General features: G+C 41.2%; 1 protein-coding gene across 1 annotated transcript; it reads left to right on the forward strand.

Annotated features, from left to right (window-relative positions):
• Positions 1 to 374: 374 nt before the first annotated feature.
• Positions 375 to 7,804, forward strand: LOC109934807 (phospholipid-transporting ATPase IC). The gene is made up of 5 exons (XM_048593900.1): positions 375 to 506; positions 2,473 to 2,718; positions 3,687 to 3,825; positions 4,660 to 4,790; positions 6,820 to 7,804. The coding sequence occupies exons 2-5, from the start codon at positions 2,632 to 2,634 to the stop codon at positions 7,048 to 7,050; spliced, it is 588 nt and encodes a 195-aa protein (XP_048449857.1). The 5' UTR covers positions 375 to 506; positions 2,473 to 2,631; the 3' UTR covers positions 7,051 to 7,804.
• The last annotated feature ends 5,139 nt before the right edge of the window (positions 7,805 to 12,943 follow it).

Consider the following 12,943-nt stretch of genomic DNA (forward strand, 5'->3'; position numbering starts at 1 on the left):
TCCGTTGCGATGGATTGCCTCACTTCCGGGTTTCCTCCGTTGTGGAACGTATATGGGGTCGAATTGAATGTGTGTTCAACGCATTGAACTCGACCCCCTATACATTCCACGACGGAGGAAACCCGGAAGTGAGGCAATCCATCGCAACGGACCCCAGAGTTTAAAAACCAGGCGGGAAAACACACCGACGCTTCATCAGAGGCTGCACTGAGGATGTTACCAAGCAAGGTAACGAAACGTCTGCGGAACAACAAACCAGCTCGGCGAGCCAACCAACCTCAACAGTAGCAATTATGTCGTGTGATTTTAAAGTAGTTTGTTTCCATACTGATAGACGTGCATTCCATTGTTTTCAAGAACCAATCATGATTTGAAGAATCAAACAAAAAACAACTATTCTTGCTGTTTCTGTTTGTGTACAGACTGCATATGAGAATTGGTTTATCACGCTGTACAACGTTCTGTACAGCAGTCTTCCAGTATTGGTCGTTGGGGTGCTTGATCAGGTATTATTCAATTTATTCATACACATTCACGTATTATCTCGCCATTGAATGTATGTACCAGAGGCTGACCACAGTCAACTCAATCTCACCATCAGCTCTTTTAATTTCTGCAGAGTTGCTAAATTATTCAAGTGCTTGTTCAACATCAAGTACTAGCTGGATACAACTTTGCCAAATTGAAATATTATCAAGATTGAAGCCATTGTTTTCAGTAACTGCTCCAAACTCTCTCTTCCCTAGCTACCACTGAATCCCTCTCCCTGACATCCGTCTTGAAATTGAGCCAGTCTTTTTTTTATTATTCATTTGCGGGATGTGGGCATCGCTGGCTGGCCAGCATTTCTTGCCCATCCCTTGTTGCCCTTGAGAAGGTGGTGGTCAACTGCCGTTTTGAACCAATGCAGTCCTCCTGCTGTGGGTTGACCTGCAATGCTATAACCTGTCTGCAACCATGGTGTTATATTTAAATAACTGTGGATGCTGCAAGTCTGAAACAAACACAGTGAACGTTGTAGAAACTTAGCAAGTCTGGCAGCATCTGGATGGAGGGGAAACAGAATTAATGTTTTGAGTCCAGTATGACGCTCTGAAGAGTTGTGCGATATAGCAGAGGCATGGGCTGATTCCACAGAGAATGGGAATGGACTTGATGGGCATTATGGCATTTTCCTGTGCCATAATGACTGACTGACTGTGACCCTCTGATATCTGTGTTTGTCTAATTCTAGCCTCCTTTGTATCCACAACACCTTCAGTTGCCCTGATTCCAAGCTCTGGAATACATGCTCTATACTTCTGTCCCTTTCCACCTCCCTTAAGGGCAATTGTGGAGCAATGATGGTGTCCATACATCTGAGCCAGAATGTCTGGACTCGAGTCCCACCTGCTCCAGAGATGTATCATAACATCTGTCTGAACAGATTGGTTAGAAAATCTCTTGACCTTTACAATACTCCTCAGAGCCAGGTTTTTTTTGCATCTGACCTAATTCTCCCCATGTGACTTGGTACACAGTTTTGTAACGTGTCTGTGATTTCTGTTGAGAAGTTCCATTGTGTTTAATGAAAATGAATCATAGAATTATACTGTATAGAAGAGACCCTTCAACCTATCAAGTCTTTATGTAACCAAATGCTATGCTAATTCTACACTCTTACCACTTTGCAACACTTGGCCCATAGCCTCGAATGTCATGCCATTTCAATTGCTTATTCTAATACCTAAAGGTTATGACGTTACTTGCCTCTACCTGCATTCCAAACCTTATGACCGTCTGAGTGAAAACCCTTTTCCTCAATTACCCTCTTAAACCTCCTGCCTTTCATCTGAGAAATGTGTGCTCCCTTTCTTACTGACCCTTCAACTAAGGGGAACAGCTGCTTTCTATGCATGTCCATATCCTTCCCAATCTTACATACCTATATTAGGTCTCCTCTTGACCTTCTCTGCTCTAAATAAAATGTCCAGCCTCTCTTCATACCTAAGCGCTCCATCCCAGGCCATGTCCTCCACAGGTTGTTTGAAAATGTTATACTGTGCTGATAGGCTCAGTTGGTTGGATGGTTGGTTTGCAATACAGAGTAATGCCAATGAATTTGATTCAGTTCCCGTACCAACTGAGATTACCATGACAATCTCATCTTCTCAAGTTAACCCCTTGTCTAAGGGATAGTGACCTTTAGATTAAACCACCACCAGTTGGCTCTCTACTGAAAAAGCAGCCTATGGTCTCTGGGACTATGGCAACTTTACTGTTGCTGACATAGACAAAAATTCTTTCGGCTCCAGCATAATACCAACTAAACTAAATCCCCTTCCAAACCAATAGACAGAAGTGGCAATGTTTTAATTATGTGAGATTAAAATACACCGCACCTGTCATGCTCTTACAGTTTGCTTTGTATTTTTGTGATGTCACACAACTTACTTTGTTGAAAATTTCTTTCTTACTTTCCTTTGTCCTTAGGATGTCACCGATAAACTGAGTCTTAGGTTTCCGGCGCTTTATATACCTGGGCAGAAAGGTTCTTACTTCAATTTTAAGAAGTTTTTTCTCAGCTTGCTTCATGGCATTATTGTCTCCCTAATCATTTTCTTCATACCTTACGGAGCATTCCTTCAAACAATGGGACAGGATGGTGAGGCACCGACAGATTACCAGTCGTTTGCAGTCACTACGGCCTCATCTCTCACCATAACTGTTAATTTTCAGGTAAGCAGATGTCTTGTGGGTTATCCCATGCCATTTACATTTTTCTCATCATCCAAAGGTGGGAACTTCTGCTCATTTAGGATTTTATCTTTGCAACTATACTTTACTACCTCAAGTAATTTGGCACTTATTGTCAACAATGTATTAGAGGCGGGGGATATTATCCACATACATATGAAGTCATATGTTTAGGTGTTGGTAACCGAAGTATGGAACAGAGCAACCTGTACAGCAACCTCCTGATTGCTATATTTAACTGTGTCTCTGCAACAACCAGATATTGCTTATTGCTGTTTTAAAAACTTGCTCATTAATAACAGCAAGTGCTGCTATAACCAGACCATTATTTCTGCCTCAAATTCCAGTCGTTGTTTTCTGCAAGCTCAGCAAATTTCATTCTGTAATTGCTGACTTATTTAAAAGCAATGAAGAAGTTGCAGAGTGAATCTGTGATGTCACTGTCCAATGGTCATCTCTTCAGTTGTAATAGGGGGGAGGTGATGACCTAGTGGTATTATCACTGGACTGTTAATCCAGAGACCCAGATAACATTCTGGTTCGAATACACCACGGCAGATGGTGGAATTTGAATTCAATAAATATCTGAAATTAAGAATCTAATGATGACCTTCAATCCATTGTTGATTGTCGGAAAAACCCATCTGTTTCACTAATGTCCTTTAGGGAAGGAAACTGCCATCCTTACCTGGTCTGGCCTACATGTGACTCCAGATCCACAGCAATGTGGTTGACTCTGAACTGTCCTCTGGGCAATTAGGGATGGACAATAAATGCTGCCTAGCCAGCAACGCCTTCATCTTGTGAATGAATAAAGGAAAAAAAGCCCAACAAAACAAAATAGACAAATGTGAAGCTAATTTTTTATTATGTTTTGTAGAAATTTGACAAATATATAGCCCTTCTCATTTAAATATTATGTTCACAAATTTTAATTTTGTTTCTTGCAGATTGCTCTAGACACCTCTTACTGGACGTTTGTCAATGCCTTTTCAGTCTTCGGAAGTATCGTTCTATATTTTGCAATCATGTTTGACCTTCACAGTGCAGGAATCCACATTCTATTTCCATCGGTTTTTACCTTTACTGGTTAGTTATATTGCAATGTATTTATAGCTTATAAATAGGCCTCTTGGTTCTGTAGTCTAATTTGTTGATATTTCATTTAAGCTGCCTTCCATCCATGTTTGAAAAAAGAAATTGGTCATTTACATTTGTTCAAAGACATTGGTTAATGAGATGCAATAAAATAAAGAGCTGCTCTTTCGCATTTCATCCAGCAAAGTCTCTTCCTAAACTTCTATCCAAAACAATGAGAAGAAATTCATTTGGACAGTCTTAATTCAATTTAAAATTGACTCCTGAAGTTCAGCTCAACCTGGTAGATGGCACAAATCAACAAAAAATGCAGAGACCAGAGATGTGGGTTATTAGTGTGGGAAATGGCAGCAGTAGACTTAATGTAGAATTGGGAGCACTTTTTTTGTGTGCGTAGATTATATGCATTATTGGACAGACTGAAGTGGGTTTTACTGAGTAGTTGGTTTGTGTTCTGACACTGACAAACAGTCAATGTCGAAAAGTGCCCATTTCACAGCACTGTTGGCCATTACATTGATGTGTAATAAATCATTTGATCCACGATAATTCTGCTAGACATAGATGACTAACAAAACTTAATGATGGTGAAAGTTGTTCAATGTAGAGCTGAGTAGATACTGAGTATGTCATCTGTATGTGTGTATTGGGAGCCATTTTGGAATGGTACTTCACAGTTGTGTCTGTAATGTTAAATTATGTTCCAAATAATCTGTGATTATTACATTGAATTAATGTAATTAGCCTCAAAAAAGGAGTTTCAAATGCAACTTTGATTTTTGGTCTTTTAACTGTGCATTAACGTACCCTGTATTCTTTACTTAGGTGCTGCTCCCAACGCTCTTCGACAGCCATACCTATGGCTGACCATCATATTAACTGTGGCAGTCAGTCTCCTTCCTGTTGTTGCTGTTCGTTTCCTGATTCAGGTTGTCAACCCTTCAGAGACTGACAAAGTAGGTACAAGCTGGTTGTCAAAATCAGGTTTAATCTGTCACTCCATTTTGGAAATAATTGTTTCAATCCACTTTTACAAACTAACTTTTTGGATATTCATTTTTTTTTTCAATGTCAATTCCCTGTAGAGAAACTGTTTGTAATGACTTGATTTCATTTGGGAAGTAAACCTTTTTAAGTTGACACTCCATTAGTGACTGGAGAAAGCATTGTCAGTAATTAGCTCAATAAGACTAGAGCCAGGTGAGAGCAATCCCATCCAGGTGGACAACAGTGGAGAGGTGTTGTATCAAAGGCTACGGACAGGCTGAGGAGGACGAGGATTTAAAATTTACCTTTCTCACCATCGAGTAGGGTGGAACGGTGGCTCAGGGTTTAGCACTGCTGCCTCACAGCACCAGGGACCTGGGTTCAATATCACTCTCGGGCAACTGTCTGTGTGGAGTTTGCACATTCTCCATGTGTCTGTGTGGGTTTCTGCTGAGTGGTCTGGTTTCCTCCAGCAGTCCAAAGATGTGCAACTTACGTGGATTGGCCATGCTAAATTGCCCGTAGGTTTCAGGGATGTGTAGTTAGGTGCGTTAGTCACGGGAAATATAGGATTACAGCGAAATCGTAGGGAGACGGGTCTGGGTGGGAATCTTTCTGATAGTTGATGTGGACTTGTTGGGCCAAATGGCCTGTTTCCACACTGTATGGATTCTGTTCTTCTATTTGTGACATCAAGGAGAGAATTTCAATATTGTGACAGAGGCAGAAACAGGTTTGGAGGGTTTTAAACATGGAGTTGCAGCAAAGGTGAATTTGCAATTTGATGGACTACGAAAAGAAAAGGCAATTCGAAATGGAATGGTAGTTTCCACGGATAATTTTGTCAAGTGATGCCTTTTTGAGGATGTGCATCATGATGGTGGGTTTAAACGGGAGAGAGCGAACACCTGGAGAGAACTCTGATATCATCTAAAATAATAGGAACTAGGTGGAAGGTTAGGTGGTCAGCAGTGTGATGGGAATAGGATCATGGGGAAAATGTTTTGGGCACAAAGGGAGCTCAGAGATGGCATCGGGGGGAAAAGAGAAAATCTGGAGAAAAATGCTTGTTCATGGCAGTGTTTAGTGTGAAATCGCACCGAGCCATGGCTGAATTGGCCGATTGGACAGACCCAACTGTTGTGAAAAGCTCCTTGAACTTATTGTTGGAGGGGAAGGTGAAGAGGACAAGGGAATAGGGGTTTAAGGTAACTGATTATTGTAGAGAAAAGCATTTGGGGGTTGTCTTTGAATTCCAGGACAATCTTGGAACTATAAGCAATTTTAGCAAACACCAGCAGGACCAGATACTGATTGAAGTGGTTCACTAGATCTAGTGATGGGTGACCAACCTAGTTGTGCATCACATCTTTCATGGGAGTGGCCATACTAGGGGCATAGCAACAGCCAGGTTAAGTAATTATTTTACTGGGGATGAGGGCATCAAGGGTGGAGGCAAGGGTACAGTTGAGCAAATCAGAGATGCCTTTTGTGTAATTGATAAATTGGACGAGCAAGACCATGGATCAAGGAGGTGGGTTTTGTTGTGTATTCAAAATCGTATTGTGCACTTTGTCCACTAAACATTACCATGCTCATTATCCGAGAAGAGAACTAGAAAAAGAATCAAGAAATCCTAGAACTCTCTTACTCTAACAGCATTGTGTATATAACTAAACCTTTTGGACTGCAGCAGTTGAAGAAAATAGATCAACACCACCTTCTCAAGAGTCTTTAGGGATGAGCAATAAATGCTGACCCAACCACTGATGCCTATGTCCCATACATGAACGAAAACAAACTTGCAGCGTGACAAGCTATATTGCTATAGTTGTCTCTGTCGTTGATGTTGCATTGCAGGAGTGATGAACGCTCAGACTTTACAACAAACATCTGTTGTAGGTTGTCTGTCTTGGCAGACAAGAATCTCTCCGCAAGCTCTTAAATTAATTGGTGGCAATGCTTTAAACAACTTTTTAAAATTAAATTTCATTACAGATTCAAATGAACCGCAAAATGTACGAGATTGAACTGCGACCTAAACGAAGTAGACCAAGGTCTTTCCAACGGAGTGCATCTGTTCGTCGATCAGGCTATGCATTTTCACATCAGCAAGGATATGCTGACCTAATTTCTTCAGGTCGTAGTATCCGAAAGAAAGGCATACGCTCTGAGCCAGGTGTCAGCAAAAGTAGGACATATGAAACAGCGGGTGCAAATGCAAGCTGAAACCGTCAATGTGCTGTTGCCTCCTTAAGACTTTCTTTGTATTGATAAACAACTTGACAGAAAGAGAAATCTTGATTTATAAAAATATATAATTCTCAGGATAAATTGGAGGAAGATTGGAATGTGTTTCCTCACGTGTACACTGCGAGATAAAGAATCCTTCCAATTTGCACACAACTGAGGACTCTTTGGTTTTCAGGAGCCAACCATCATTTAATTTAAACCTGAAGGTGGAATGACTTGCTTTACGAGCGCCATCCCTCACTTACTATGCTGCAATTAAGGCTTTTGTCCACAGAACTGCAATAAAGAAAATTGAATTTTGTTTTATTGACTTGCAGTGAATACCTGAACAGATGAGGTGGTTTTAATGTTTACATTGAAGATTTACATTAACCAGTTTTTATTAGTTTTTGAGAATATTAAAATATTGTTTCTCTTATTTGATCCGTTACAAAATATGAAAACATTCTTTCCCTTTTATATTTTCTGCTATATTATCCAGGCTTTTAAATATACATTCCAAAAAAGAGCATTACAAATCTGCACTGCCATTTTTATGTTCAGATCTGAAGTTCTTAAATATATTTTTTCAAATGTAATTGGAGATTTAGCTTAAATTTTCTTGCTAACTTTTTAAAATGATTTATTACTTCTCCTTTGTCATAAATTAAAGAATGTGTGTGTATATAGTGATATTTCTAGGATTTTTTTTTGTACCATAAAAGGATGATTAAACAAACATTTAAAAGTATGAATTTGTGTTTAATTATTCCAGCAGTGTAAATAGAAATGTAGGAAACAAAAGCAGGAGTGGACAGTTCAGCCCTTTGAACCTGCTCCGCCATTCAATATGATCATGGCTGATCATTCAACTCAGTACCCTCTTCCTGCTTTCTCCCTATACCCTTTGATTCCTTTAGCCACAAGAACTGTATCTGTCTTCTATTTGAAAATATTAAATATTTTGGCCTTAGCCCCTTTCTGTGGCAGAGACTTCCACAGGCTTGTCCTCTCTGGGTGAAGAAATTTCTCTTCATCTCAGTCCTGAATGGCCAATCCCATATCCTTCGACTTAGTTCTGGTCCTCCCAATCATCTGGAACTCCTTCCTTCATTTACCTTGTCTAATCCTGTTAGAATTTGACAGGACTCTATGAGATCCGCCCCTCATTCTTGTAAACTCAGTGAATAAAGCCCTAACTGATCCAATTTCTCTTCATACATTAATCCTGCCATGCCCAGGATCGGTATAGTAAACCTTTATTGCTATTCCTCCATAGCCAGAACATCTTTTGTCAGTTAAGGAGATTGAAAATAAGTATGGATGAATTAAGGAAAACCAGCATAGATTTGTTAAAGGCAAATTGTGCTTAACGATAACAAAGGAAAATTAAAATACTACAGGTGCTGGAAATCGGAAATAGAAATGGAAAATGCTGGAAATACTCCAGCCTGCTGGCATTTGTAAAGAGGGAAATAGAGTTCATGTTTCAGGTCAATGACCTTTTGTGAGAACTGGTAAATGTTTAAAATGTGAGGTTGCATCTCTGCTAATGTAATGGAACAGAAATTAGGCCCTATCAAGTGTCCCACTGCACTAGAGCTAGAACCATTGTTGCTGCCTCTCCATGCTGCTCACTTTATGGTTCCCCTTATCACCCTGCCTGGCACTTCATTTTTCATTCCATTTGCTTTCTCCTAATATTTTTTATTTTGATTAGATTGAATTGTACTTTGAATATTGTGTTCACAGCATGTGGTTGGAGAACTGATAATGTGTTGCAAGATAACCCCTTTTGTGCTTAAACATTATAATTGCATGTTAAAGTTAAAAGACCTACATTTTTAAAGGCATGGAGATTATGGGTGGATTGGTGCCTTCAGGTCTTTAGCAACGCGTGGCCCATATCCCTCCAAACATTTTCCATTCATGTCTTTATCTAAATGTCTTTTAAATGTCAGAACTGTACCCAAATCCACCACTTTCTGTGGAAGTTCATTCCACACACAAATCACTGAGTATAAAAAAAAATGCTCCTCATGTCTTTTCTAAATCTTTCTCCTCTCACATTAAAAAATGCTCCCAGTCTTGAAATTCTTCACCCAGGAGAAAAGAATTATGAATTATGAAACTTGTACCCTGGTAGCAGTAGTTGGCAGACCTGGGCAGTGAGTATAAAATATGTTAGGTTTAGGAATCTCTGTCCTAGTTACCATTATGTGGAAGTGTCGGTGTTGGACTAGGATGGGCAAAGTCAGAAGTCACATGACACCAGGTCATAGTCCAACAGGTTTATTTGAAATCACAAGCTTTTGGAGCACAGCCCCTTTGTCCAGTGCAGTGAGAATCATAGAATCCCTACAGTGTGGAAAAGGGCCCTTCGGCACAACAAGTCCACACTAACCCTCCGAACATCCCACCCAGACCCATCCCCTTATAACTCACCTAATCTACACATCCCTGAACACTATGGGGCAATTTAGCACAGCCAATCCACCTAGCCTGCACATCTTTTGACTGTGGGAGGAAACCAGAGCACCCGGAGGAAACCCACACAGACACGGGGAGAATGTGCAAACTCCACACAGACAGTAGCCGAGGGTGGAATTGAACGTGGGTCCCTGGCGCTGAGGGGCAGCGGTGCTAATCACTGAGCCACCGTGCTGCCCCTCCCACTATCTGAGAGAGCAAGGCACAGTGTTTCTCGCGGAGAGATCAAAAGATCATACAACTGGTGTGAGTGGAATGTCAGATAATAAGTATCTGCAGGTAACCAAGAGAATTAGATGATGCGTCAAGTGTCAACAGCTGAATAACCAGCGAAGGGATAACCCATAATCTGATTAAAAGAGGCAGAGAGATAATTAGGAAAAATTAAAAATAGGGTGGCGTTAGAGACAAACCAAAAGACAGGAATAACATGATAGATGTAAGAGTCACAGGCCGAGTGTCTGGCCAAAGTAATGAGTAATTCAAACCTATACAAACCAATTAAGGTAGAGAGATCATAATTTATCCAGGTGATGGTGTCAAAACAGGACAGTAAGGAAGATTTTACAGATACAGAACAGTGTGGTGGGATCACATGTAGCATTACATGAACCCAAAATCATCATCAGCCTCTGATCTTTAGGTAAGTGTCTTCCAAGGCAGACTTTGAGATACACAACAACGCAGAATCGCTGAGCAGAGACTGATAGCCAAATTCCACACATGAAGACAGATGCAACCGTGATCTTGGGGTCATGTAACGCTACATGTGACCCCACCATACTGTTCTGTATCTGTAAAATCTTCCTTACTGTCCTGTTTTAACACCATCACCTGGATAAATTATGATCGCTCTACCTTAATTAGACCCCTGGTGCATGACTTATACCTATTATCTTATTCCAGTCATTTAGTTTGTCTCCTGCACCACCTTATTTTAATTTTTTGTAGTTATCTCTCTGTCTCATTTAATTGGATTCTAGGTCATCCCTTCACTGTTGATATTCAGCTGTTGATACTTTACTCACACTGTCTGACACTCTTGGTTTCCTGCAGAAACTTATTTATCTGACACTCCACTCACACCAGTTGTATGATCTTTTGATCTCAGCTCTTGATCTTTCTGCCTATAAACTCTGTCTGTGTGTTCTTCTCTCTCGCTGCACCTGACGAAGATGCTGTGCTTGAAAAGCTTGTCATTTCAAAAAACCTGTTGGGCTTTCACCTGGTGTCATGTGACTTCTAGCCTAGTCATCATTCTCCATTAAAGACCAAGCAAGATATGAACTATAACTGCTCTGTAACTAAAATGCCTAATTATAACTCTCCAAAGAACCTGTTAAGGCCTCCTGATTGTCGTGTTGGCTTCTTCCACAGAGGTCACTATTAGAAGCAGTTTAGATCATTAAGTTTTGTTTTTCATGTTGTGCTCGAAGCTTCAAAGATACATTTCACAAAATTACTGCTAGAGTGAAAGTTCCTTAAGGTAGAATCTTAGAATTAGCTCTATCATCACATGTACTCAAATGAGTACAGTGAAAAGTCAGCAAGCATTTGCAGTGCTACCTTAGGTACAAAAGTACCTACGAACAGATTCTTTCGTACAAATTTGTCAGTGGCGTTGGGGGGGGGGGGACGATTAGAAAAGTAAATAAAACACGGCGACGCTTTATCAGCAGGGTAATGCAACATCTGTGGAACAACAAACTAGCTTGGCAAGCCAACCAACCTCAACACCCAAACCCGAGCTACAAATCTACTCCAAAGCCTTAGAAATAATGTCTAGCATTACGGGTCATAGGAATAAATTAGAAGAATAGAAAAAGAAAGGAATTCGGAATAATAGTGCCTCCAACCCAGCCCACACTGGCTCCCAGCTTCTAGTCCCCACTGGGCCTTGCCACCAGACTATGCTGGGTTTCACCTTGAGGCTAGGAGACCACTCTGCAACCATTTCAAGGCCAAAAGTCCATACTGAGGCCATGCCAGGCTGCTGAGAGACTGCTACATTGAGGCTGGGAGTTCAGGCCATCGCTGAGAAGAAATTCTGCCTGAGGAGTCCTACCCACCACCATCTTGGATCTGAATATCTGCATTAAGTATTTCATAACTGTGGAAATACAGCAAAGTTGCAAATGTTGCAGGTTAATACTACCTAAGTATAATTAACTTGGCATTGACACTTCCACCTCCCAACCCTGACCACTTATTCCTGTTTTGCCAGCATTGCCTTGATTAATTGTTATGATCTCTGTACCTTAATTAGTTTGTGTAGTTCTGAATTACTTATTACACTCTATCAGACACCCACATTCTCAAACGCACTCACTCTCAAACACAGTATCACACAGACATACTCACACACACGCACACGTATACACACTCTCACATAAACACACACACACATAAATCTATGGGGTGAATCATTTCATCCAAGATGTTTGTTTATTTGTTGATACATTTTATTTTGTTCAAAAACACACAATTTGTAGTCACAGTCAGTGTGGCATCTTATAAATTCCAGCTTTTGGAATAAAACCAGCCTGATTCCAGTTTAAAACCTTGAGAGATTCTGAACAAAGCCTCGCACCAGTGTCTGATCTGAGATGTCACCTTTTGTATATTCCTGTGGATCTGCCTAATTGTCATGACAGCACAGGACTGACATTGACTTTATAAATACTTTACACACCATCTAACACTCTTGGTCACCTACAGAGACTTGTCGTCTGACACTCAGATGGGGCAGCACGGTGGCTCAGTGGGTAGCATTGCTGCCTCACAGTGCCAGGGACCCAGGTTTGATTCCACCCTTAGGCGACTGTCTGTGTGGAGTTTGCACATTCTGCGTGGGTTTCCGCTGGGTGCTCTGGTTTCGTCCCACATTCCAAGACTGTACAGGCTAGGTGGATTGGCCACGCTAAATTACCAATAGTGTTCAGGAACGTATAGGTTACATGTGTTAGCCATGGGAAATGCAGGGTTACAGTGAAAGCGCAGGGGTTGGTTCTGGGTGGGATGCTGTTGAGAGGGTTAGTGTGGACGTGTTGGGCCGAATGGCCTGTTTCCACGCTGTAGGGATTCTATGACTCCACTCACACCAGTTGTATCCGAATCTGCGTGCCTTGCTCTCTCACTGCATCTGCAGAAGGGGCTGCGCTCCGAAGGCTTCTGCGATTCCAGATAAACCTGTTGGACCATAATCTGGCGTTATGTGTCCACCCCCATTACCCCATCTGATGAAGAGTGGTCCAGACTGGAAACGCTAGCTCGCTTTCTCTGCATGGATGCTGCCTGACCCGCTGTGGTATCCGGCGATAGTAGGAACTGCAGATGCTGGAGAATCCGAGACAACAAGGTGCAGGGCTGGATGAACACAGCAGGCCAAGCAGCATCATAG

The sequence above is a fragment of the Rhincodon typus genome, unplaced genomic scaffold (assembly GCF_021869965.1).
Source record: "Rhincodon typus isolate 14 unplaced genomic scaffold, sRhiTyp1.1 hic_rhity00004461, whole genome shotgun sequence".
NCBI classification, from domain to species: Eukaryota; Metazoa; Chordata; class Chondrichthyes; order Orectolobiformes; family Rhincodontidae; genus Rhincodon; species Rhincodon typus.

Coding starts and splice junctions, on each gene's coding strand:
- LOC109934807 (XM_048593900.1), top strand. CDS start 2,632: ATGGGACAGGATGGTGAGGCACCGACAGATTACCAGTCGTTTGCAGTC. Junction 3,826..4,659: donor ATCGGTTTTTACCTTTACTG/GTTAGTTATATT, acceptor TTCTTTACTTAG/GTGCTGCTCCCAACGCTCTT. Junction 4,791..6,819: donor ACCCTTCAGAGACTGACAAA/GTAGGTACAAGC, acceptor ATTTCATTACAG/ATTCAAATGAACCGCAAAAT.